At 43.4% G+C, this 26,099-nt stretch overlaps 1 protein-coding gene across 6 annotated transcripts; it reads right to left on the reverse strand.

Annotated features, from left to right (window-relative positions):
- LOC118371494 (RNA binding protein fox-1 homolog 2-like) lies at nucleotides 1-26,099 on the reverse strand. Of its 6 annotated transcripts, none has more exons than XM_052527873.1 (13): nucleotides 26,021-26,099; nucleotides 25,802-25,852; nucleotides 16,638-16,847; nucleotides 16,294-16,455; nucleotides 15,889-15,942; nucleotides 15,611-15,703; nucleotides 8,580-8,670; nucleotides 8,326-8,409; nucleotides 6,036-6,183; nucleotides 5,542-5,584; nucleotides 3,627-3,718; nucleotides 3,382-3,457; nucleotides 1-3,230 (listed from the first exon to the last, which is right to left on the reverse strand). In XM_052527873.1, the coding sequence occupies exons 1-13, from the start codon at nucleotides 26,051-26,053 to the stop codon at nucleotides 3,186-3,188; spliced, it is 1,182 nt and encodes a 393-aa protein (XP_052383833.1). In that variant the 5' UTR covers nucleotides 26,054-26,099; the 3' UTR covers nucleotides 1-3,185. The 6 variants fall into 6 exon arrangements, 5 of the variants coding, with proteins under 5 accessions (XP_052383833.1, XP_052383834.1, XP_052383832.1 ...); XM_052527874.1 differs by lacking the exon at nucleotides 5,542-5,584 and adding an exon at nucleotides 5,084-5,120 and having other exon boundaries at nucleotides 16,294-16,458; nucleotides 26,021-26,094; XM_052527872.1 differs by having other exon boundaries at nucleotides 16,294-16,458; nucleotides 26,021-26,088.

The raw sequence follows: 26,099 nt of genomic DNA on the forward strand, positions 1-26,099 counted from the left end.
TATTTTATATAAAAGATTTTATATGGACATTCACTAACAAAATAGCATAATGGCAGCCAATGGATAAACATGACAGAGGGGAAGAGATTCAAAAAAGGACCGTCACTATTTGAAACCTATAGAGAATAAGAACCACCTCACTGTATAATATAATACAAGGAGCCTACTCCATGGCTCTGTTCCAATATCCACACAAGTATACTACTTAGTATGAAGCACTGTATCAAGGTATGAATTCAAAGTAATATGCTGGTATGGAAATTAGAACGTTGCCATTGTGTTCTTGCCTCATTGTGGCGGCCATTTTGTTTTGCCCATCACTGGGCCTGAGTCTTTGACAAACAGCACTGTGCTCTTCGTTGCTACACTAGCATCCTTAGCATAAAAAAGGGCTAGCTGCCTAGCATTCTCAATGGAGTTTAGTGGTAAAAGATGACTATTGCAACCGAATGCTGTTGGAGTCTGATCTCAAAAGACAGAATCAAAATCATGCAAAACATTTAGGTCAGGAGTCTCAAACTCTACTTCTTGGAGAAGTAGATCATGCTAGTTGCCCATGTTGATTGGTTCAATAGGTTGTCAATCATTTATCCACTTTGCTCTGCGTTTCTCAATTTGGTAACCATAGAAATAGGGCATAAATAACCATCTTTGGCTGTATCTTTTCAGTTATTCATATTTCAGTCCTCTTTTGCAATACATGATAATAAAGTCAAATGACCAGAGAAGAGTTTGACCCCTGTTGATGACTTAGATTAAGTTCACACAGAAGAGTGGTACACACAGCCAGAAAACCGAAGATAAAATGAAGAAGAGCAAACATTTCAAAATAAACAATGACTGCAGCATTTTGAAATATTGTTTCATAGTAATTAGTTCATGCCCCACATAAGATTCTTTGTAAAACTGCTTTGAAACATTTACCATTGTACAAACCAAACGATAACACATACAACCTTTTGTATACTTGGATCATTCAAAATTGCATGCCCTTTAACCTAGACAGCACACGAGCGCTACGCTCTTCACATCCGTTTTAAACCTCAACTGACTAAATTTCAGCACTGAAATGTTAGGAGTCTTTGTCTACGACAGAGTGACTAGATTACTTCACCAGGTCAGAAGAAGTGCTTGTCAGACCACCATTCATTCCAGCGTATTCTTGTCTACTGTAAACTTTGGACTTGGAATAAATTGTGAGACCCAAACATTTCAGCCTTTCCCTATCTTTTGGGGGGAAATTAGTTTGGTAGTTTAGTTTTACGTGCTTTCCCGTTTTGTTCGCGCCATAGATATAGAACACTAGATAGGCTGATGTCATAGTGGTATACTTCTATGGTTCCCTCCCTCTTTGAAACTACTAAATAGTCCATTCCCCTCTGCCCAAGAAAACAACACAGGGGGGAAAAATATCAGATTTCAACTAATCTTGATGGAGGAAATGAAAATGTCACCTTACATGAGGAGGAACAACATTTACCAATAGAAAAAAATACAACGACCTAATGCAACAAATAAAAAGACCACACTTATAATAATAATAACCACAAGAACGATAATATATTTATCATACACATGACTAAAAGTGTGCTTTTCTACAAATCTTTGGAACAACAAAAAAAGGCAAAAACCACATTTTGGAAATAGAGTATAAGGATATAGAAATATGCACAATATTATGGTATTTTGCATTAAATATTTTTCATATTGATGGTGTCCCTCTTTCAACACCTGTTGACAGAATCTCACTATCTATTACCAACGTAGCTATTCTCAGGAAGACTGTACTTGATGTTTACCTGCTCTTCTAAAAGACAGAACAGGTTAGGGAAATCAATCATATAGCCAAATAATACATCCCTATCATACCTTTTCAAAGAAATATAACTGAAGAAGTTTATTCTAGGACACTAGGTTCTGGTTGTTTCAATGTTATCAGTGATATATGTCTCAGCCTAACATTCACAATGCAATAAAAAAGCCAGCCGGTACCTCGATAGCAGTGATGAAATATTATATAGTTCTGAGTGATGTGTATAGTGTGAAGTATTGTGAGAATATGATGTTGTGCACTGGAAGTTTAGTTTGGTATAATATTGTGTTATGTAGAGGGGACGTGTAGTGTTGCCCACTGTAGTGAATGACACAGATATTATCTACACCGTAGTCCTAGCCCCTAGACCTCGTTTCTAGGGAAGTGGAAAATGTGTGTGGAGGTGTGCTCAGAGAGCCACTGAAACTAACAATATTAACGCAATAAAGACAACGCTATAAATCAGCAATAGTAATAATAATAATAATAATATGGTAACTTTTTTTCTTTCTCTAACTAATTTATTTGCATAATTGTAACAATTAAATTTTTAAAGGTTCGCCATTTTCACGGACTAAGAAAACTTTGAGGTAAGGAACAGCTATGATAATCCTTTTACTGCTCAGTTTGAAGTGAGTCATTTCTAATAGTGTTAAAAAAAACATCAGTCCATCCCCTCTCTCTCTGCAATGATGATGTAATTTCCTCTCTCATACTCCTTCACCCCACAACAGGAAACATGGAGTCACATCCTCCACTTTGTTTGCAAGTTGTCTTTGTTCCAAAATGCTTCTGGTGCTCGGTTGCTGTGGTTTCTCGCTCATTCAGGCTCCACAGACCTGCAGACACTGGCAGTCACAGTTCTGTCTTCCATAACTAGACTCCACCTCCATTCTTGATGTATGAGTTGTGTATAGTACATGCCACATTACACCTTGGCTGTTATACGTGTGGTAGGGGGTTTCAGTGTTCAGTTAACGGTCCGGACACCAGTTACATGATAGGCTCTGGAGGTACGCTAGCTGGGGGCGACCATTCTGTGTCTTGTGCTGCTGAGAGTGTCGAGAGGGAGAAACAGGGGGACTATAATACAGCCGTGCAATGGAAACAAGCGGCCATTTGGTTCAAATACAAGGTTTTTTTCTATTTTCTTTTCTTTGTCAAGGCTTTCTACCAGTCTTTAAAATGGCATTCCTATTTTTGTTTGAAGCGATAAAAGAGTGGACAGCAGGAGATTTTGAAATATAAATGTTTCCATGGTAGGCGACAAACTTGCGTCAACGTGTTGCAATCTCCATCCTGGACAGCAGAGGGAGCTCTTTTATAGATTGTTCAAACAGGATGAGAGAGCTCCTGGGAAATGTGGTTATCTTTAGTAGGGCGCAAATCTACTGTAGCCTCCCCTGTACAGTGTGGCCTGGTAGAGACAGAGGAGAGGAGGTAAGATGGCAGTTAGTGGGTTAGTGATTGGCTAGATCTTTACCATAGAAGTATAATTACTAGAATGGACAATCTAATTCTATGATATTTTCTTTGTTGTGGATAGTAATGTAAATATATGTTCTTACCATAGCTCCTACACCGTAGGCTGCAGCAGGGTTCAGTGCAGCGTGGTAAGGGTCTGTCGTGTACACCCGTCCGTAGCTGGACACCAGAGATTAGTACATTACAAACCCGCAGCTGTGCAACCAAACATGTTCCAGAATAGAAAGTGAAGTAGGCCCACTACTTTTCATTTGAATATGTTAATATATAGTCATAGTACGGTGTGCTACTGCTTTATTTTGTGTAATATCTTGTGTCTATCACTCACCCATCACTGTAGGCAGCTGCTGCGGCAGCCGCTGCTCCTGCAGGACCAGCCACCGCAGTCGGCTGAGCGTAGCGATACGCAGCATAGCCACCCTATAGGAGGAAGGGACAGACAGACAGCGAGAACGCGGTTGTTAGTCCATTTTTATCAACTCCCTCACACAATACCCCAGGAATGAATGAGAGTGAAGCTATGTTCCTTTATAACAGCAGAAAAAGGAGCGAGACTAACACAAGCAGCAACAACAGGTCACCTGGTGCAACATGGCATTCAGAGAATGTAGCAGAGGCCTTTTCCCCGTGTCAGTCTCCCTCCATGACCAACAAAAAAAAAACACTAGGGCCTCGGTTTGTGGCAATGATATAGGCCCTGCATCAAGTGTGCCGCAGCTTTTCTACATTCAATTAATCTGATAATTGATGTCTTGTTGGAGGTGGGGGGAGAGACAAAGACAGGAGAAAGTGTGCATAACCTCAGGTGTGAAATCTCCTCCTTCCCATCAAAAACACAGCGTTAAAGAAAGGGGGGTGAATAAACAGGTGATCAGGATCATTATTCCTTTAATGTGGAAAAACGGATGATGAAGACACAGAAGACGGCCAGCCAATACAATTAAGGGGGAGGGGACACACACTCGCATGGTCACAACCAAATCACTGACAGCATGCACCCCAAACTCAACAGAGGAGGCCGTCTCGTTGGCAACACACCACTGCATTCTAACCTACAGATCAGTTCAGGACCAAGTCCCTGTATTCAGTAACACACACATCTGCTGGGGTGGGGGGATACAGGGAGAGGAGAAGAGAAGAGGAGAATGGGGAAGAGGGGTATAAGTGTGTCTGCATGCCAACATTGATTCAGTTAGCATGCCACAGGTGGAACAGATATAGGGAGATACCAGGAAGGGGTCAGAACGACTCATTAAGATGAATAACCATGTCCCTGAGAGTCTGTGGACCTGTGTTGATCCTCAGATCCTGGAGATCCTGTCTTTAAGCTACTCAGCCTCAACTTTCAGAGACCATGTCAGCCATTACTGGCAAAGTGTACCTCTCATTTTGGCTACACTTCATATCTAAGGGTGGCCGTTATAAAGACTGCATAAGAATCGTGGCAAAATCCTATGTTGTTTTCATCTGTGTATATGATTTATTGTACAATTGTTTTTTTGTTTTTTAACTGAACAAAACTTTAAAAATGTCCATCATGTTATGTCTAGTTCCTTTAGAAGGTAATATTGTCATTCGTGTTATAACGATTCCCTTTCTCCCCCGTTCTGCAACTCCACCCATGTCAGAATCCAGTGAGTTAGTAATAGAAACAGAAATAAAGAGGCATTTCAATCTAGGATGGTCAATAAAACACCAGTAGCAGTCAGTCAGTCAGTGGAACGCATAGTAATAGGATGGATGCACACTGGCTGATCACACAGTGACGTGATGATGGGACCCTACCTGGGGCAATCTGCCACTAATGTCCTGAAACACTATTCTACAGAGAGAACAGAGAACAGCTATGGTCAACCTGGTACCACACACACACACAATCAGTCCACACGCAGGCAAACGATGCATAGAGCAGTCTATTCATGAATGTATAGAGCTATGAGGGCGTGTAGTATAGATCCTGGAAGATTGGACATTGCACATGGCATGCACCGCTTCATATAGCAATGTGATTCATCAAGAACAAAATGTGTGCAGTGTGTGTAACAGCTGTTATTGATCTGCCTAATTAAAATAATTGACTGAAAACATTTATTTTTATTTTTAACGTGTGTTCAATTGTAAAGTTTACTACATCACCCACATATACACAGCTCTGTGGATTTGGTCCATGCACACACACTCTGACGGAGGGAGGGGAAAGGAGAGAATGAGAGAGAAAGAGCGAAGGAGAGAGGTATACTTACATAGAGGTCTGCTGCACCGTAAAACCCTTCCTGATACATCACACTGAGAGAGAGGAGGAGAGGAGAGGAAAGACCAGAAAGAGAGCGATGAATAGAAGAGAAGTGATGGATGGTGATTGAGGAGTGGAAGGAAATACAAGTTGTGAGGAGGAGCAGAATAAAGAAGAGGGTGTAAAAGAGAGGAGAGAAAAGGGCCGGGTGATTAATATACACACACACGTGCAACATGCGAGATAAAATACCACTTCTCTTGTTTGGCCAAACGTAGCCCTTACAAGTCATATTGGAGTGATTGTGACCACTGCGCAGTAGACCGCAATATTATCTCATGTTCAGACAAAGAAATGATATTTCAGCGCAGCACCAAACTAACGCAATTAAGTGTATTTGTTATATCACACCATGCAGTAAAAGAGTGTGTGTGTGTGTGTGTGTGTGTGTGTGTGTGTGTGTGTGTGTGTGTGTGTGTGTTTGTGTGATTGAGTAACACCTACCCTGGGTATGTAGGTATAGCTTGCTGGGGTAGGGCTGCCCTGACAGCACCGTAGACCGGCCGGCCACGACCCCGGAGGTGGGCGCCCCTAAAGGTCGCCGCCGCTGTGGCAGCCTGTGCAGCCGCCGCAGGGTACGGGAAGCCAGGGACTGAGAGAGACAGGCCAGAGAAATCAGAGGGAGGCAAAAAATAACAAAGAGTTAGTCTACACAAAAGAACAGCCTACCGAAAATAACAAACAACCTACCGAAAATAACAAACAGTCTAGCGAAAATAACAAACAGCCTAGCAAATTTTTTATTTTTTATTTTACCTTTATTTAACCAGGCAAGTCAGTTAAGAACATATTCTTATTTTCAATGACGGCCTGGGAACAGTGGGTTAACTGCCTGTTCAGGGGCAGAACGACAGATTTGTACCTTGTCAGCTCGGGGGTTTGAACTCGCAACCTTCCGGTTACTAGTCCAACGCTAGCGAAAATAACAAACAGCCTACAGAAAATAACAAACAGCCTACAGAAAAGGGAAATGGGCTATTTTGATTATGATGGAGATCCTTTGTGGGGTGAAGTGTCCTAATATAAAGGAATACATAAGGGATAAAGCTTGTCATATCAACATCTCACCAATCTCCTATTCTGATGAAATTAGGATTTAAACTAACGTTAGAATCTCACCTGTACTGATGAAATGAGGACTTAAGCTAACAATGTTAACAATGTTATACTGATGAAATGAGAACTTACAGTGCCTTCGGAAAGTATTCAGACCCCTTGACTTTTTCCACATTTTGTTAAGTTACAGCCTTATTCTAAAATTGATTAAAATGTTTTTTTCTCCCTCAATCTACACACAATACTCAATAATGACAAAGCAAAAACAGGTTCATTTCCTGAAATATGACATTTCCATACCTATTCAGACCCTTTATTCAGTACTCTGCTGAAGCACCTTTGGCGGTGATTACAGCATAAAGTCTTCTTGGGTACGACCCCACAAGCTTGACACCTGTATTTGGGGAGTTTTTCCTATTCTTCTCTGCAGATGCTCTCAAGCTCTGTCAGGTTGGATGAGGAGCGTTGCTGCACAGCAATTTTCAGGTCTCTCCAGCGATGTTCGATCGGGCCCAAGTCCGGGCTCTGGCTGGGCCACTGAAGGACATTCAGAGACGTGTCCCAAAGCCAATCCTACGTTGTCTTGGCTGTCCTGAGCGCTCTGGAGCAAGTTTTCATCAACGATCTCTCTGTACTTTGCGTCTTTCCCTCGATCCTGACTAGTCTGCCAGTCCCTGCTGGTGAAAAACATCCCCACAGTATGATGCTGTCACCACCATGCTTCACCGTAGGGATGGTGCCAGGTTTCCTTCAGATGTGATATTTGGCATTCAGGCCAAAGAGTTCAATCTTTGTTTCATCAGACCAGAGAATCTTGTTTCTCAGGGTCTGAGAGTCTTTGGGTGCCTTTTGGCAAACTCCAAGCGGGCTGTCATGTGCCTTTTACTGAGGAGTGTCTTCTGTCTGGCCACTCTACCATAAAGGCCTGATTGTTGGAGTGCTGCAGAGATGGGAGAACCTTCCAGAAGGACAACCATCTCCACAGAGGAATCCGGAGCTCTGTCAGAGTCACCATCGGGTTCTTGGTCACCTCCCTGACCAAAGCCTTTCTCCCCCGATTCCTCCGTTTGGGCGGACGGCCAGATCTAGGAAGAGTCTTGGAGGTTCAAACTTCTTCCATTTAAGAATTGATGGAGGCCACTGTGTTCTTGGAGACATGCAATGCTGCAGACATTTTTTCGTACCCTTCCCCTGATCTGTGCCTCAACACAATCCTGTCTCGGAGCTCTACGGACAATTGTGTCGACCTCATGGTTTGGTTTTTGCTCTGACATGCACGGTCAACTGTGGGACCTTATACAGACAGGTGTGTGCCTTTCCAAATAATGTCTAATCAATTGAAATTGCCACAGGTGGACTCCAATCAAGTTGTATAAACATCTAAGATGATCAATGGAAACAGCATGCACTGCATTTGCAGAAATTTCTAACAACCTGTTTGCCTTTGATATAATGGGGTATTGTGATGTTATTATGGGGTATTGTGCATAGATTGCTGGATAATTTAAAAAGCAACGTAACAAAATGTGGAGAAAGTCAAGAGGTCTGAATACTTTCCTTAGACACTGTAAGCTAACAATGTTAGCATCTCACCTATACTGATGAAATGAAGACTTAAGTTAACAATGTTAGCATCAGCTGTGTTGATGAAATTAGTCTAACAATGTTAGCATCTCACCTGTATAGAGCTCTGGACTGTACATGGCTCCAACCATTGGACTCAACTTCCACCCGGCTGTAGGGGAGTTGGCATTTAGTAGCCCTAATGTACATTTGAGGAAAAAGAGGATAAGAAATATGAGTAACACTCAACATCTATATCTCAACAAGTTAAACATACTATGCAATTACACTGATGTAATCACATGCAACTACATTGCTACTAATGTGTTGGTCATATTCAGCAGTTATAACCAGCAATATAATCTTTACCATAAGGTAGAGCGGCGAGCCCCTCTCCTCCATTAGAATATGGGGTGACCATTTTCTTATTGGTCATCACCCTGGCTGTGGCGTTGTTGACCTGGGTGTCAGAGAGGTCAGAGGTCAAGACAACATGACGAGGGGTGACACCGGACCTGAGGGACAACCACCCTTGCCTGCTCCATGCACAAACAACATACAAACATCCTCCTGTATACCCAAAACCATAGAAACAGAATGAATAGAACAGGCGTGGAACCTCTAACCCTGGAAAACTGGCGGTTAAACTCAAGGGTACACTAACAATATCTGGTACTGTGAAGTAATCATTTCCATGATAGTGTACTGTTCATTCCAATAAATAGTGATGTGGCTCATGCAATGTACTGTATTTTTTGTAATGTCCGTTTTTTTTTAAAAATCACAGCGCAGATTGATGGGTACACTTCTTTTACTTACTGCTTTAGTCTTATGGGTACACGCAATGGCCGACAGAACACCCATTATGCCATCACTGGCTTTAATGGGGACATCCGTTCTATTCATTCCATTTCTATGCCCAAACCACACAGTACAGGCACCAACAACCTTCAGTACTACCAGAACAAATAGGCCCTATATATTTGAAATATGAGTGTGTCAATACACTCAGAACTGGCTATGACTTTACTAACTCATATTATTAATACATATGTAACTAAAGCAAATAGAGATTAGTAAAAAAAACACTGTTTGTACTTGTCAACATTTATCTGCTACTGTGAGCCATATGAATTGAAAAAGTGACAGTAGTGTCTAAACTTGGATAAGAGGTTCATTTTTCTGATGTAAAGTGATGGTAATTGATTGATCCATGCATTCTTTTGAAGGATAAAAAAACTAGGAACGTGTGAGTATTCACAATAATTTAACCATGGACACACTCACACAGACTGAACAAAAATATAAAAACATTTCAGAGTAAGGCATTCAAAAGAAATCCAAGACCATTCCAGGCATTGCTACCTTTAACAAGAGGGAAAAGAGAGGGTGAAGTAAGCTTCTGTTGAACACGATGCAAAACGTTTCATCACTTGAACAGGTCATACACAGATTACACGCAGCCAGTCAATCAAGAGCGCATCACATGACCAGAAGGTGAGCCAAACCAGCCAATCAGCAAGCATCAGATGCAGTATATATAGACCAATCAAAACATTCTGGCAGCCCTCCCAATCAAGTCACACACATCATACAGAGAGAGAGAGAGAAGGGGGGAGAAGAGAGCGGGATGCAGGAAGAATAGCCAGTCCACATTAAAAGACATGGGAACACATAAATGATGGGAGGTAAAGAGAGAGTGAGAGAGAAAATTATTTTTCTCATTAACAAAAAAAACCAAATACCAAGATGCGGAACAAACGAATCAAAACAAAATAAAAAACGTCTAACCGTTTGCCTACATACATGATCCAATACATGAGCTGGAATAAACAGGGATGAGACAGAGAGGGATGAGACAGAGGGAGAGAGGACAGAATAAAGAGATAGAGGATGGGGGGGGATGCAAATGTCATTCCTCAAAAAACCAAATCAAACCATGACCGTGAAACACTGTCAGGCATTGCAATTCAGTGTCGCACGACAAATAACTAGAAGCAGACACCAATATAACACACCATCCAAAACCAAACCATTGCTCAACATTTTTAAAAAGAAACTCCTCGTGAACATAATAAATGTCTGGGCAGATAATCCAATTAAATATACTATCCTATTGAGAGTCAGATGTGATACTGATGGTGGTTTCAAGATGATCTTCTCTCTCGTGGTAGTCTCCATTGGCAACTAGTTTGAAGTATTTTATATACTCAATATCAGTTGCATATCCTTAGCTTGTACAAAGTGCCATTTTACCTTCGTTTTAATGTGAAGAATAGACTACGTTGCCCTTCTACATGGACAACTACAGCCAGCGCACAAAACCTACCGTCTCGTTACCAAGACTGACTTCTACCACAACGCGTTCATGCTTTATCATGCCAATCCACTACTAGTGTACCAAACAAAATGCTGTTGAAGCAAAGCAAGCTACCGTTTGGTATTCACTAAAGAAAGGTAGCTAATACATAACAGAGATGACAGTGGCACTATATGGTACAGACGACAAGAGATAGTCAACCATGCAGGAAGTCAATAGCTCTAGAATTAATGTTTGAATGCAGTTAGAGAGGTGAATGGAATTAATGCATAAAGTGGTAGTCAGTAGCGCTTGTAGATGCTTTTTATATCAGCTTATCTTAATGTTACAGAAAGAGTCTGGAAGGCCATGCGGTCAAATGCCATTGGTTTTTCTAATCAGCATTTTATTTGCCAGCTCCACAATCAATCACAGGATTAGCCAATCAGATCCTTTCGATCAAACCCGGCCGGGTCATGGACACTTTCATTGTATTTTTTTGTGTGTAGGGTGCACTATCTTTATTTGGCGGAAGGGGGGTGGGGGGTCATTCAAAAATGGTGCCATGTGTACACAACTTACCATTGCTGGGGAAACGGTGTGAGGACACGCGAGCGGTTACCGTGGAGACTGACAACAACACAGAAATCATCAGGGGGAAATAGAGAAAATATAATAAGAAATTAACCAAAACAAAAACAACCAATGAGGTGATGAAAAGCAACCACCCCCACCCTGAGGTACACAGAGGAAGTGATGTCATGAAGTGATGTCACAGGTGATTGGTCACCTTTTGACATAAAACGGACCTGGGTCCTTCTGTGGCTCAGTTGGTAGAGCATGGCGCTTGTAACGCCAGGGTAGTGGGTTCGATTCCCGGGACCACCCATACGTAGAATGTATGCACACATGACTGTAAGTCGCTTTGGATAAAAGCGTCAGCTAAATGGCATATATTATATTATATTACCTCTATTGATGTAACTACTACAAATACCCAATACATACACATATGGGAGACAGAGGGGGACAGTTGAGGGATCAATCTAGAAGCCTATGGCTCAGGGAGAAGTCACTGAACTTTTCAACACATAGCCAGTGTTGGGGGGTAACGCCTTGTAAATTAACGTGCTACAGTAATAATAATACTTTTTGTGGTAACGAGTAATATATCAGAGTTACTGTTCAAATTGCAGTAATAATATTAGTTATCATTCCCTTCCTATTACACTTATTGATCCAAATGAATGTGTGAGATTATTATTCCCTCTGTTGGCGCAATATATATATAAGATTTAAAAATGTCCTCTCACCAGGTTCCCGTTTATGCATGCACACACTACCACTGACTGCTTAAGTGAGGACGATGGGAAAATGGCAGAAGAGTCTAAAACACTTGTTTTCTCAGCGTGGAAGTACTCCCATTACTTTAATTTGGTAGGACAAGATGAAAAGAATAACACAGTAAAATGTCAACTCTGCCCAGGTGAGAAACACCTGACCCTGCTGCTGAAGATGACTGTGGGCATATTTCATCCTAATGGTTCAGGAGGACAGGCTGTGACCCAGGGAGAGCTGAACCAGCATGTAGCTGGGTATGTAGTAGAGGAAATGCTGCCCTTATCCTCAGTAGATATTGTGTCGGTCATTATTAGGCTAATTGTGTTGGTGCATAGGCCTACGTAGGGTAACGTTGACATTGTTTACATTGAGTGAGGAAGCGCAAAGTTTTGGGGTGTAACAAAGGTAATAACGATCGGTGTAACTAATTACTTTTCCCAGGGAGTAATAAGTAAAGTAATTCATTAATGTTGAAAGAAGTAATAGATAATAACTTTCTTTTTTGTAAAAAGCCTAACACTGCACATAACAAAATACTGTATTGGAGTACACTTAAAAAGGAGAATGGACAGACGGAGAGAGGGGTATATCGACTTGGCTTGGGCAGTATACCATTTATACAGTATACTAGGGTATTTGGAAAAGCCACAGGATGTTTTTTCAATAAATTAGAATATTTGTATCAACTTTTTAAGTTAATACCTGCAGTCAACTTGTGCAATACATTCGGCGTTAAAGCAGATTGGGTTCTTCATTTCACCGCTCTTACGTTCTGAAGTTTACCGCAGTTCCCCAGAACAGTTGAGCCAGTCAAGTGTTTGTTTGTAAATGGCAGAGGTGTGGACTTGAGTCACGACTTGGATTCGAGTCACAAATATGATGACTTGCAACTCGACTTTGACTTCAACACCAATGACTCTCGTCTTGACTTGGACTTGAGCATTATGACTCGACACCCTCCCCAAGCCCAAATATTAAAAATGATGCTATTAAAGAAAAAATGTGCAGCGCATCAACTCTTCATTTAACGGATTACAGTTTGAATCAGACAGCAGCCAATCAAATTGTGCCAGCTGAGAAAAAGTTGTGCGTGGCAGTGCAGAGGAATGTCGCCGGGTGAATTCAGATGGAGCCCTTGGAGAGATGATACCCAAAATTATTATTTTCAGATATAAAGACGCTGTATCAACAAAAAAACGGATTTTAACTTGCAAAACATGCGGGAAGAAAATTAGATGGAGGCGCAACAATTTCCAACTTTGTTCGACATTTGAAGCTGTACAAAGAACGTAAGTCGTGGCTAATATAGCCAACAGCTATATATTTTGTTACTTTACTAGTGTATCATGTAGGCTAACGTAACGTTAAATCAATCAGTACGGGAACATCAGTCAGTACGGGAACATGATCATTGCCCCCAAGATTGAGCTACAACTGGCTAGGCAGTTGGTAGGCTAAATCCTACCTGATGTTCCTAAAAACAAGGTTGGGTGATTGTGTACAAGCCTACGTCGCCCGATAGCAATCACTTAAAGGTGGGCGGGGGACTACCCATGTATTTCCACGGAAATATAAAGTTTATTTGGAAAGTAATAAATTGTTATTTTTTAAAGCATTCATGATTTGCGTAAATGTAATATACTAACTATTACTCTTGTTAAAAATATGAAATGGTATTACATTTGGTGTGAGCACATTAGGACTTGTTTAGGACTCGAAACTCAAAGTTAAACTTGAGACTTGAATCGGACTTGCCTGTCTCGACTTGGGAGTTGAGCGCTAAGACTTGAGACTTACTTGTGACTTGTAAAACAATGACTTGGTCCCACCTCTGGCAAATGGCACAACAGGAGACGGCGGGAGCTGGTGAGACCACAGCCTTGTATATCTATCGGCCAATCACTGGTGTGCGCCACACGAGGCGATGAAGTTACACTCAAACAAATCACTACGAAATGTTTGCCATCAGATATCTTATCCCGGCTTTCTGCCGTGTGTGAGAAGTCAAAGGGGTCTTAGTTATCTGCCATGTTCCCCCTGTGCTTCCTTACTAGCAGGTTTTTTCCTCCTCCGTTCTTCTTACCTCTGCTGGATGTACACATGCTGGATCTTCTTTCAGAAAAGCATGCATCACAACTCTGTTCATGTGTACAATTTCTCTCGTTCACCTTCGCTTGTACAAGTCCAGACGCAACGAAAATGACATTCGGAAGCTACCAGCTATGATTGTATAACTTCATGAGCTGGATTTGCCGGTCTTTGCAAGTAGTTTGTTGTTCGCCATCTAGTAAGACGCCCAACGGCCGTTTTCTTGTGGGTTTTAGTGCCCCTTGTGGGCTATGCCGGTAATAGCGTAAATCCTGGGATGGCAGGTAGGACGGTATGAAAATCTGGATACCGCCCAAGCCTAATATGGACAGGTGTTGAGGGTCACAAACACAGGTTGATATATGGGGAGAGAGACAAACAAGGATAGACAGACCGACCGGCATGAAGATAGAGTGGAGAAAGAGATGGAGCAGAACAGAAAAGGGGGGAAAGGAGAGGAAGACAGCTGTATCATCGTCACTCTTCACTCTCTCCATCGTTCTCTCTCCCCCTCTTCCCCCGAATTTCTCTTTCTCACCCACACGTTTAGGCCCACATTCACACAATAGAGGAGTGCATAACAGTTAAGAGCATGCAGAAGAGCTCAAAACGAAGCATGAATCTAAAACCAAGAGCCAAAGAGATGGCAGAGCATGAGGTGTTTTCCTTCCAAGTCATGCTGACAAAGAAGACCAGCGGCATCGCAGCAGAACTCGTCCCCATTACACCAGGTATTACTCTTGGGAAAGGGGGATGCAAGTGAGGGTGAGGTGTGGGTTGCCTTTATTTAATGAGTGACATATAGACCCCAAAAATCACCAGTGAATCTATAAGCAGCAGATCAAACACTTCACCACCACACTCCCTCAGGGCAGAGTCTCATACCAACACCTGCCAACACCTAATGCATGCAGCAATGTCACCATACAGCAATGTCATCATACAGCAACGTAATCAAACGACTTCAATACTGGGCACTGACTCACAATCAAGCACACAGGTATCGGAATGTAAGGGAAAGAAAAGGAGGCAATCTTTTATGACGTCACATCACCTGACCGGTCTTCTGAAACACGATTGGTAGCCCATGCAAGAGAATCTCTCACAAACACAAGCAAGCATGGTTGTTTGTCAGAAGAAGAAAGTAAAGGAAGAGAGGAGAGGGAGAACGTCCCCTCTAAAATAGTGAACACCAATAAAGCCCGGATTCTGATGGCGGAAATGATGGTGATGATGGATATAAAGAAGGGGGTGCAGCAGAGAAAACAAGACACGCCGTCTCGCATGCCGTGTCATAAGCAGCATCCAGAGGCACAGTGTGTAAAGGTGTCACGTGAAAACACTGTTCCCAGACCATTTTGTTGCCAAACCACCCAGCATGCTTTGCAATCCAGGCAGACCCATAAAGCTGAAGATCAAAACGTGCAAATGGACAGTGCGTGAAACAGGAAGTGATGTAAAACCAAGACATCGATCTTTCTGTGAGGCACCTCCGCACCATGCTGGAAGGGGGTTATTATAACACTAAACACAAACAGACTCCCCAAAACCATTTGAGACAGTTCAACTGGAGATGGAGGAGCATACGAAGCCAACCAGACCTCATTTCACTGCTGAACATGGGAGAAAGACAAAAATCAAAATGGCCACCGTTCTTGGAGGGGTAAATTACCTCAACCTTGCGTCCTTCCACCAGAGTTCCGTGGAGAGCAGCTCTGGCCTTCTCAGCGTCTGCGCTCGTCTCAAACGTCACAAAGCCAAAACCCTAGAGAGGGAATGGGGTTGAGGATGGAAACAGAAGGGGATGGAGAGAAAACAAGAGGTTTGGAATATAAGAGAAGGATAAGGGATGTGAAGAAATATGCGTAAGCTATGTCCATTCTGTGCAGAGTATTATGTCATGTAACTTAAAATGAACAGGTTTGGTATTTTGATGTGTGCATGTCATACCTTCGATCCTCTCTCGTTGAATATGATCTCTACGTCGAGGATCTTTCCAAATTGCTGTAGAAAAAATGTGCGGGGGGGGGCAGCATCAATAAGCATGGCACTGTAAACTACTGCATTGAAAATGAAATACAAATATTGAACACAAGGCGTCAGTATTGTACCGAACATATAAAGAAACTAGCAGAAATCATGCTGAACTTTTTTAATTATCAATTCTATTCCTCTTAGAGCAGAGAATTAAGAGAGGCACTTTTTCCTGCTCCATGTTAAGGAAGCTTTACTAAAACACTAATTTAAAAGTCCTAAAATGGATGTAGCAATCACAGATTGCTCCTTTAATCACTAACTAATCTAGAATGTCAGGGTTGTGGATGGGGAAAAAGGACAATATTCCTGGTCTCGTACCCCAAACATCTGCCGGAGGTCAGGGTCTCTGAAGCGGAAGGGAATGTTGGAGACGTGGAGGCGTTTGGGGGTCCCCTTCTCTGAGTCGTCCCCTACGGACCCCCCGCCACCACCTCCTCCTGTACACACCAACTGGGTATCAATCTGTGACGACACATCTGACTGCTGTGAGAAAGAAAGAGTGAAAGAAAGAAAAAGAAAGAGTGAGAGATGCAGACAGACAGAGAAAGAGGCAGAGACACAGAGAAGGAGAGAGAAAGTGGGGATTTAATAGACACTTACTCCCTCATTCACAGCGTGAAACAAAGTCTCTTGTAAAGTTTGTGCAAATAAAACAAACTCACGTGCGTGGTTAAGATGTTTGGGACACTTGTCGGGGTGTTAAGGCCTGCCTGTCCGACCTCCACCGACCCCTGGATGGCCCCTGCGGTGTACAGACTGGCCCCGTACTCCAGGGCCAATCCGTTCTGGGGGGGCGGAGGGGGAGGAGGGGGGAAGGTGGAGAAGGATGGGGGGATGAGACCCTCTTGACCACCTGCTGAATCCTGAGAGCCCTGAGGGTGGGAGAGAGAGAGGGAGAGAGGGAGAGAGCGAGAGAGAGCATGAGGAGGAAGAGAGAGGTGAGTGGTCTTAAGTAACTGGCTGGCTATACTCCACCGTATTTCTTTACCGACAGAGAGCCTGAGAGAACATCACTAGGGGTAAGACCACTTTCCCAAGAGGTTCAGTTTAAAAGGCTTACAGGCACGGATATTATATTTCCCTCCCCCTGGTGTGTGTGTGTGTGTGTGTGTGTGTGTGTGTGTGTGTGTGTGTGTGTGTGTGTGTGTGTGTGTGTGTGTGTGTGTGGTTGTCCATTAAATATTCACTACAGGCACATCTATTATTGAGGGGGTCAGCAGCTTCCACACAGAGAAGCAGCACAATAGATGTTGACGCCCACACACAGACAGAAACAGATAAGACACATACACCTCAACACACTAACTCGGACACGCAAACGCCCACAAGCCTAAACATTCAAAGGCTGACTGTTGGATAACGGCTGTGCTATAATCTAATGCCCACAACTACCCGAAATACTCTCATAAACACACACACACACTACAGTGCATTCCTAGCTTATTGGCAGAGGGGCATCGCTACCCTACATGGAAATGGTGAGAGTACTGAAAGAGATGACGGAGAGACAAGAGGAGAGGAAAGGGGGATGGGATATGGAGAAGGAAAGGACAGGAAAGGGGGATGGGATATGGAGAAGGAAAGGACAGGAGAGGAAAGGGATATGGAGAAGGAAAGGACAGGACAGGAGAGGAAAGGGATATGGAGAAGGAAAGGACAGGAGAGGAAAGGGATATGGAGAAGGAAAGGACAGGAGAGGAAAGGGATATGGAGAAGGAAAGGACATGAGAGGAAAGGGATATGGAGAAGGAAAGGACAGGAGAGGAAAGGGATATGGAGAAGGAAAGGACAGGAGAGGAAAGGGATATGGAGAAGGAAAGGACAGGAGAGGAAAGGGATATGGAGAAGGAAAGGACAGGAGAGGAAAGGGATATGGAGAAGGAAAGGACAGGAGAGGGATATGGAGAAGGAAAGGACAGGAGAGGGATATGGAGAAGGAAAGGACAGGACAGGAGAGGAAAGGGGGATGGGATATGGAGAAGGAAAGGACAGGAGAGACAAGAAGAGAGGAAAGGGGGATGGGATATGGAGAGGGAAAGGACAGGAGAGGTGAAGACTGACAGAAAAGTCCTGCTACTGATGCATGAAATACTAGATTCAACGTGTTTCATTCATTTACTATATCAGACTGCTAGAAAACAGGGTTGGCTTAGATTGCTGACAATATACAACTATACATAGTCTCCAAATGTTTATTGAAAACAAATACATTTGCACAATGAGCTCTTGTTGTCTCTCAAATACATTGTTAGTTGTAGGTTAGATAGCTAGCAAATGTTTTGCCATATTAGCATTCACATGAAATGAGTCAAAACGAGACATGATATCACAGCCGTGGTCCCATGTGGCTCAGTTAGTAGAGCATGGAGCTTGCAACGCCAGGGTTGTGGGTTCGATTCCCACGGGGGACCAGTACGAAAATGTATGCGCCCACTACTGTAAGTCGCTCTCGATAAGAGCGTCTGCTGAATGACTTCAATGTCAAATCAATAACAAGAAAACTATCAGAATGTCAGCTTCTTGTCATTGTTGCTAGCTAGCTGACAATTTTTGTGACGTTGTCTATAGGTAATGACAAGCATCAGCTGATATAGCAATAATGGTGTGTTATCTAAAACACAACATCTGTCTGTGTGTGTGATTGGGTGAAGCATTTCCCTGCTGTGTGGTACAATACATCCAGAGTCCCTGAGGGAGTGTTAGGACAGAGTGTGTGTGTGCCATCTGTTTTAGCGCCTGACCTTTCGCTGCTTTGCACCTGTGACAAGCTGGGGTCGCTGGGCAAGCCGGGGTCATTTTGATTCTTACAGAACAGAAAAAGAAAGAAAACAGGGCAAAACCCCCAAGCCCCTTTCCCACTGTACATGTTTCTAACCGTGGGTTGTTCTATGTAGACTTGGAAAAAGCCTTGAAGCTAAAATATTGGCAAATAATATCCCATTCTATTTCCTTGCTTTGTTTTTCAATTCTGCCAAACCGAAACACAGAAAAATAGAGCAACCTTGAGTCTTCCATTTTAGCTGAACGACTCTGCATGACCTTTCAAATACAATATTCATGTTCCATTTTCCACACAGGCCTGATACTGCACACCATGGGTATCTCCCAAATGGAGCCCTGTTCCCTGTATAGTGCACTTATTTTGACCAGAGCCCTGTGGGCATCAACTGGAATGGTCTCCTGGTCTGTCAGGATCGCCTTGTTATGTGATTTAGACTAAGTTGCTTTGTCATTCTCTCTGGATAAGAGCATCTGAATACAAACATAACGTAACGAAGAGAGGGATGGCTGAGAGAGGGATGGAGAAAGAGCGGGACAGGGAGAGATATTGTCACTCTGATGTGGGGTGTCCTGTAGACATATGTGTCACGCATCTTGTCAGCACAACATTTGTAAACGTGTGTGTGTGTCCCTGGTTGTGTAAGCTTATGCCGTCAGTTCAGCGGAGCCTGTGATTCAGAGGCAGTAGCTGCAGCTGACTTACTTTCGGGTCAGTTAGCGCCGGCTAGCTAGTGTGTTTGAGGAGCCTGGCATGTTAGAAAATAGACTCCTCTGCCCTGTCTGACTGCAGCAGTGTCACTGTGTGTAGGTAACCACGGCTAACCAGGCCAGATCTAGGCCATTTGACATGAATAATGACTTATCAGGGACCTCTGTCTAATGGGTGTATGGCATAAGTCTACAGCCTAATTCTAAAGAATTGAAGTGTATGAAGAATGGGGGAAGGTGGCATTCAATGGACACTACTGAACTGTAGATGATGCAGGAATTGAAAGGTGCAGTTCTGTTGTCAGTACATTAGACACGGAACAGTATACAATTCAAAATGCTTTATTAAATTCTTGGCACGTTTACCAGCTATCTATACATTCCTAACATAAAGAACTGTAGAAGAAACCCTTCCCATCCTTCCTTGTTAAATAATTCCATCCTCCTAAGCCGCCCCCTCTACCCATCACTCTCCTCCCTCCCACTCACTCTCCTCCTGCTGCTGCTGTTCTCCCTGTCCTCCCCCTCAACTCCACCCTTCTTTTTTTTAACGCTTCATTAAATCCAGACGGGACCCTTGCATCCACCCCCCCTCCCCAGTCAACCTCGCTGCCAGGCAGCCTCATAGCAACAGAACATTAGCTCGCCCCGTAAACTCCTCCCACTCCACATCTCCTTATAGGGTAACATGTCTGCTTGTCATGAAGCCCCTCTCACTCCACCCCCACATCCATTTCCTTGTAGGGTCTTATGCATGCTCCAGATTATCACGTGTACACCACGTTCTCCGTCATCTCTCCTGTATTGTGTCTTGTATTAATGGTCTGTTAGGCTCCGGTGCAACTCTTTATGAAAAAGGTACACATTCAAGACAGACATGGTTGACAATATCTATTGGTCAATGTTGCTTTACCGTACCGCTAGTCAACCATGCAACTACGCACAGCCCCAGCCACACAGGTGACAAACAACACACACACACACACACACACAGGTGAACACACACACACACACACACAGGTGAACACACATACACACACACACACACACACACAGGTGAACACAGGTGAACACACACACACACACAGGTGAACACACACACACACAGGTGAACACACACACACACACACAGGTGAACACACACACACACAGGTGAACACACACACACACACACACACAGGTGAACACACACACACACACACAGGTGAACACACACACACACAGGTGAACACACACACACACAGGTGAACACACACACACACACACAGGTGAACACACAAACAGGAGTCTATTGACACTACATATGATGTTCCTCCTCTTCCAACACATTGTCAGTGACCATGGAACTAGTTCATCTTGTTCAGAGGACATGGAGAGCTCAATACCAATCTGACTCTGGCTTTCCCATGGCCAACGTGTTCATGTGTGTACATAAGCTAGTGCCTAGATGACCGTTGTACTGTCAATCACACCGTGCACTGAGCGGTTGGAGCAAGGCTTGTTGGGATTCCACATCCTGCCCTCCTTTGGAAAGTGCATCATTAGTTTTCAGAAGCATATCAGTTTAGCGCTGCCATAGAGTGGACACAAATGAACCTCGGCAAAGATGCCTTCCACAGTCCCAATAGTAGAACGGTTTTGCAGTGTTAACTGGACACATTATTATTTCATTTGAAGCACAGCTCAGGACATTGTGTATGCTTCATGCCCGTGTGGGCCTGTAAAAAGTTGTTACACTTCCTAGTGACACTTCACGCCTACCTCGATCAATGAACGGTCATCATAGCAACAACACTAATATACCATTTTGAAGAAAGGGGGCAGAATCATAAATCACCGGTACTGTAGGCCTTTGAAGAATGTCAAGAGCTTTTGACCTCCATAGTTTGTTTTTGTGTGCGTGTGTGGTGAGCCAGGTAGGCGTCTCTCCCATGCCTTAGGGCACACGTTTGGGTGGGGCTCTGCAAATATTTCTCCAACTCTCTCTCCTCTCAGTGCTAGGCTATCCCTATTTGCACAAAGAGCTCTGTAGTAAGAGTACACCTTAAAACAGAAGCTATAATTTACTGTGCCTCTCCACAAACAAACTAAAAAAATCCCCCCTTCAAGTGAATTGCAACTTTGGATCCACAGAACTGCAATGTCAGCGATTCAGAATTCTATTACATCACGCAACAAACTAGCTTTATCCAGTGAGCTATCCATCTCACTGTCTAGATTATATATCTACACCCATCTACCTCCCTTATCCATTTCTCTATCAGTCCATCTGTGTATAATCTATCCTTTAGGAACAACTATGACTTCTATGGGCCTTCCTGCAAAGACAAAAGTCTCTCTGTCACCTTTCATTTCAATATACAGTCTCCTGTTTCCCCTCTCTCCGTCCCATCCCCCTCTTTCTGGGGCTCTTAAAGGAAAACATTGAGATAACAGCTGCTAGGGCCCCAGGGAGAGGCACAGGGAAAAGAGGTCAAATAGTAAAGGGAGCAGGATTCAAAAGGTACTGCTGAAAGAAGTTTACAGGCCAACGCATGTATGCAGGCAGAGCACTAACCAGGGTAGTCAGTCAGACAATGGTGGAACACATGGTGGGACCACTGTGTCATCCCTCAAATATAATGATATGACGATAGTCTGACACACACACACGAGTCTCAACATTCAACAAAGTTTGTTTGTGTGTGTGTGTGTGTGTGTGTGTGTGTGTGTGTGTGTGTGTGTGTGAGAGAGTGAGAGAGAGTCTCTCAGAGAGATAAGAGAGTGAGGGGGTATTGGTTGGAAAGAAAGAGAAAGCAAGACCGAGAGAGACCGGCAGAGAGTGAGACAAGAGCGAGAGAGAGACAACTGTTCTAGAGGCACCTGTCCCTTTCGCTTAGAGCATAGAGGGATACGTATACAGACAGCTGCAGAATTTCTTTACCCCCCCCCCCATTTGTTCTCCTCCCTCCTATTCCCTCTCCTCCCTCCTATTCGCAAACATGTCGAGGCATACTCAGATCCCGAGGACAGTGCAGGCTAGAGGCCTGTACTTACACGGTCATCCTAAACAAATCCTATATGCTTATTCTCACACGCACACATCCCTTTCCCCGTTCTCCAGATTTGCAGGAACAAATATTCCCGTCCATATGTGCTGCATATAAACAAATGCTACGACGCATGAATTGAGAAGCCAGAGTACAAATGTAGCCAGCGAACGTATCTGTGAGCACTAGAGGCCCAGGGCAAGAGAACAGATGCCATGACAATACGGTACAGCAAAGCTCACACAGCATATTATAATACAGATTCTATCTTCAAAGGCTCCCATCTCTGTCCCTCTCCTAGTGCAGCGCAGTATTCCAGTGTTGATTTGCTATTTACCGACGCTTCTGACTGATGATTGGGTGGAAAGCCATGCATGAAATGGCCTCACTAGCACACCGCTCAAGTAAAAAGGATCAAACACAATGCTTGGCATTTGCGCTGAATTAAGAATCGCTGCAGCTAAAGAACAGACAAACCTAGTTTGTCATTTAATTATTGTTCCTTTATAAAACAGCAACCGAAACAGTAGAATAAGCCTTGCAGAAGGGATTTCAAGATCGAAACTCACCGACAACACGGAAGGATAGTACAGTCCCATCATCGTATTTGTGCAAAAACTTGAAATATCCGCTTATCCTCGCTCTCCTTTCCTCCTCTCTATCCGAGTGCGTGTTCCCTGTCCAGCTCACTCTCCCGTCTATCCGTCGCTCTTCACAGATTCAAAATCTCCCTCTTCCCTCGCTTGCTCCATATACCACGCCAATCCCCCCTCCCCACCTCCTCCGCTCTCTCTGTCCCTGTCACTCTCCCTCGCTCACTTTTTTCCCCCTCTATTGTGCTTTCCTTTCCCTCAACCCCCAGCCTTCCGTTCTCTCTGTCGTGCAGTTGCCTGTTCACTGCTCATCCCTCTCCCTCCCTCACCCAGATAGCCTGATGCTCCCCAGCCACACTTCCTTCTCCCCTCCCTTTACGCCGCCTCCTTTCCCTTGCTGTCACACCTGCAAACTTTCCCCCTCCCCTACTTCTCTCTCTCCCGCCGTGTCGCAGTATCTCCCTCCCCCCTGTTCTCTTTCTCTCCATGTAGGTGAGTTAAACTGGGGCTGCTCGCACCACTGGGAGATTGAAGAGAGAGAGAGACTACAGAGTGAGCGAAAGAGAGAACAGAAGCTTTGTTTCCCTCCTTCCACTCCTTTCTGTTTTTCTCACACTCTCTCATCGTCTCCTGCGTGACACTCTCTGGGCTCTTCCATCGGAAAGTCTTTGATCACCTCGTCTCATGCAGTCAGTGACAGTTTAGCAGCTCTTCCCCAGGGGGCTTTGTGAGCAACTTCTCATCGTCTCCTGTTAACCTCTTCGGGCCAATATCCCCTCACGATACCGCCGTGGTCCAAATGGCTTTTTCCTCTATGCCGCTTCCTTGAGCAAGACTCGTTTAAGAACAGACAAATTCTAGGTATTTTCAGTTAAAAGATGCCATTGTTTTCCTTTAGCTGCCATTCCACACTACACAGAGGTATACAGTATGTGGACATGAGGACCGTCCGTATTCTTTTATTTAGCCGCAGAACAACAACCAAGGATATAGAGATGTATAGATAGTGGAATGGGAATATCCATTCTGGTCATTCTAATTCCATGCATACATTGTCAGCCGTGTAAAACGTTCATGATGAATGTTGCACGGCATCCGTAGTGAGCGGGGGATAAAGAGAGAGGGATGAGGGGATTATGGAAAGAGCATGATCTGAGGATTAACAACACCAACTAAACCACCTAATAACACAATCAGCCTCTTAAAACACACCCAGGTAAACACACTGGACATACGGTACACACAAACACATAAGGTAGGCCCCTATGTATGGTTTTTATTATCATATGGGCTGTGTTGACTGCAGGGCACACACACAGTTTGTATCTCAGTGTTTCCACTAGGATTTATTTCAGCAGTGGTGGCAAATACCTTATATCTGGTTCAAGTTTACATCAAAAAAGACCACAGAAATTACAAAATAAAATACATACAGTTGAAGTCGGAAGTTTACATACACTTAGGTTGGAGTCATTAAAACTCATTTTTCAACCACTCCATAAATGTCTCGTTAACAAACTAGAGTTTTGGCAAGTCAGTTAGGACATCTACATTGTGCATGATAAGTAATTTTTCCAACAACTGTTTACAGACAGATTTCACTGTATCACAATTCCAGGGTGTCAGAAGTTTACATACACTAATTTGATGAGTCCTATATCAACATAGCCTGAAATGCTGCTCAGCAAGGATGAAGCCACTGCTCCAAAACCACCATAAAAAAAGCTAGACTACAGTTTGCCATTGCACATGGAGACAAAGATTGTACTTTTTGTAGAAATGTCCTCTGGTCTGATGAAACAAAAATAGAACTGTTTGGACATAGTGACCATTATATGTTTGGAGGAAAAAGGGGGAGTCTTGCAAGCCGAAGAACACCATCCCAACCGTGAAGCACGGGGTGGCAGCATCATGTTGTTGGGTGCTTTGCTGCAGGAGGGACTGGTGCACTTCACAAAATACATGGCATCATGAGGCAGAAAAAGGATGTGGATATATTGAAGCAACATCTCAAGACATCAGGAAGTTAATCTTGGTCGCAAATGGGTCTTCCAAATGGACAATAACCCCAAGAATACTTCCAAAGTTGTGGCAAAATGGCTTAAGGACAACAAAGTCAAAGTATTGGCATACATACATGTATGTGTATGTGTATGTATGAGCATATAGGCAAAACGCTGTAGTATACTCAAAACAAACTCTTATTATGTTTTAGACTAGTGAGGGAGAAATTGAAGCTACTGGCAGGACAGCTCTACGACATCCTTCCATGCCATATCTATGTGCTTATCTTGATATTGAATTGAAATTCCTCCCATATTTCTTGGCTATCCAAGGGCAAACAGGAAATAAAAATAAACCTAGAGAGCAACCATATGCCTAATGTAAAGCCATATTAACAAAGAGTAAACTTATATAGATAAGGTTGTTCAGAAGAGGTTATGTGTGGAAAAAACATTTCAGTTGAATGCATTCAGTTGTACAACTTGACGAGGTGTCCCCCTTTCCCTTACATGAAGTTATCAGGCTCCCAATCAGAAATTATCTGAATCCACATCACCACCTTGTGGCTTGAAGAGCTTAGAAAATAACTTAAATATGTCGTTGCCCATATATGGAAGAGCACAATGGCGGACATAAGATAATGAAAATATATCATACAATAGGCAAGTGTCTCACATGTATGCAATTATGTTAAGGAGACTGTAGTCTTACCTGACTGAGGGTTGGGTATCCATGGTAACCAAGGGTCAGGGGGTCATTGTTCTGAAAGAGAAGAGAGCAGACATTTAAAAACAAGGTCACCAACTACACAAAGTTCACCAATTATCATCATTTTTTACATCAACATTTGACCCGTTTGTGTCCGTTTTAAGTTGTATAATCTTCCCTCCTTTATTCTCTCTTTCCAGCCAATCATCCCTCTCTCCTCACCAGTATATTCCAAGTTCCAGTTAATTGATGCATTAATGGCCACACTAATCAAATTAATTCTGCCTGTGCCTCACACACT

Source organism: Oncorhynchus keta, chromosome 10 (genome assembly GCF_023373465.1).
Source record: "Oncorhynchus keta strain PuntledgeMale-10-30-2019 chromosome 10, Oket_V2, whole genome shotgun sequence".
NCBI classification, from domain to species: Eukaryota; Metazoa; Chordata; class Actinopteri; order Salmoniformes; family Salmonidae; genus Oncorhynchus; species Oncorhynchus keta.

Coding starts and splice junctions, on each gene's coding strand:
- LOC118371494 (XM_052527872.1), bottom strand. CDS start 26,053: ATGCATCAATTAACTGGAACTTGGAATATACTG. Junction 25,853..26,020: donor CTGGAACTTGGAATATACTG/GTGAGGAGAGAG, acceptor CTTCTCTTTCAG/AACAATGACCCCCTGACCCT. Junction 5,585..6,035: donor GCTATACCTACATACCCAGG/GTAGGTGTTACT, acceptor CCTCTCTCTCAG/TGTGATGTATCAGGAAGGGT.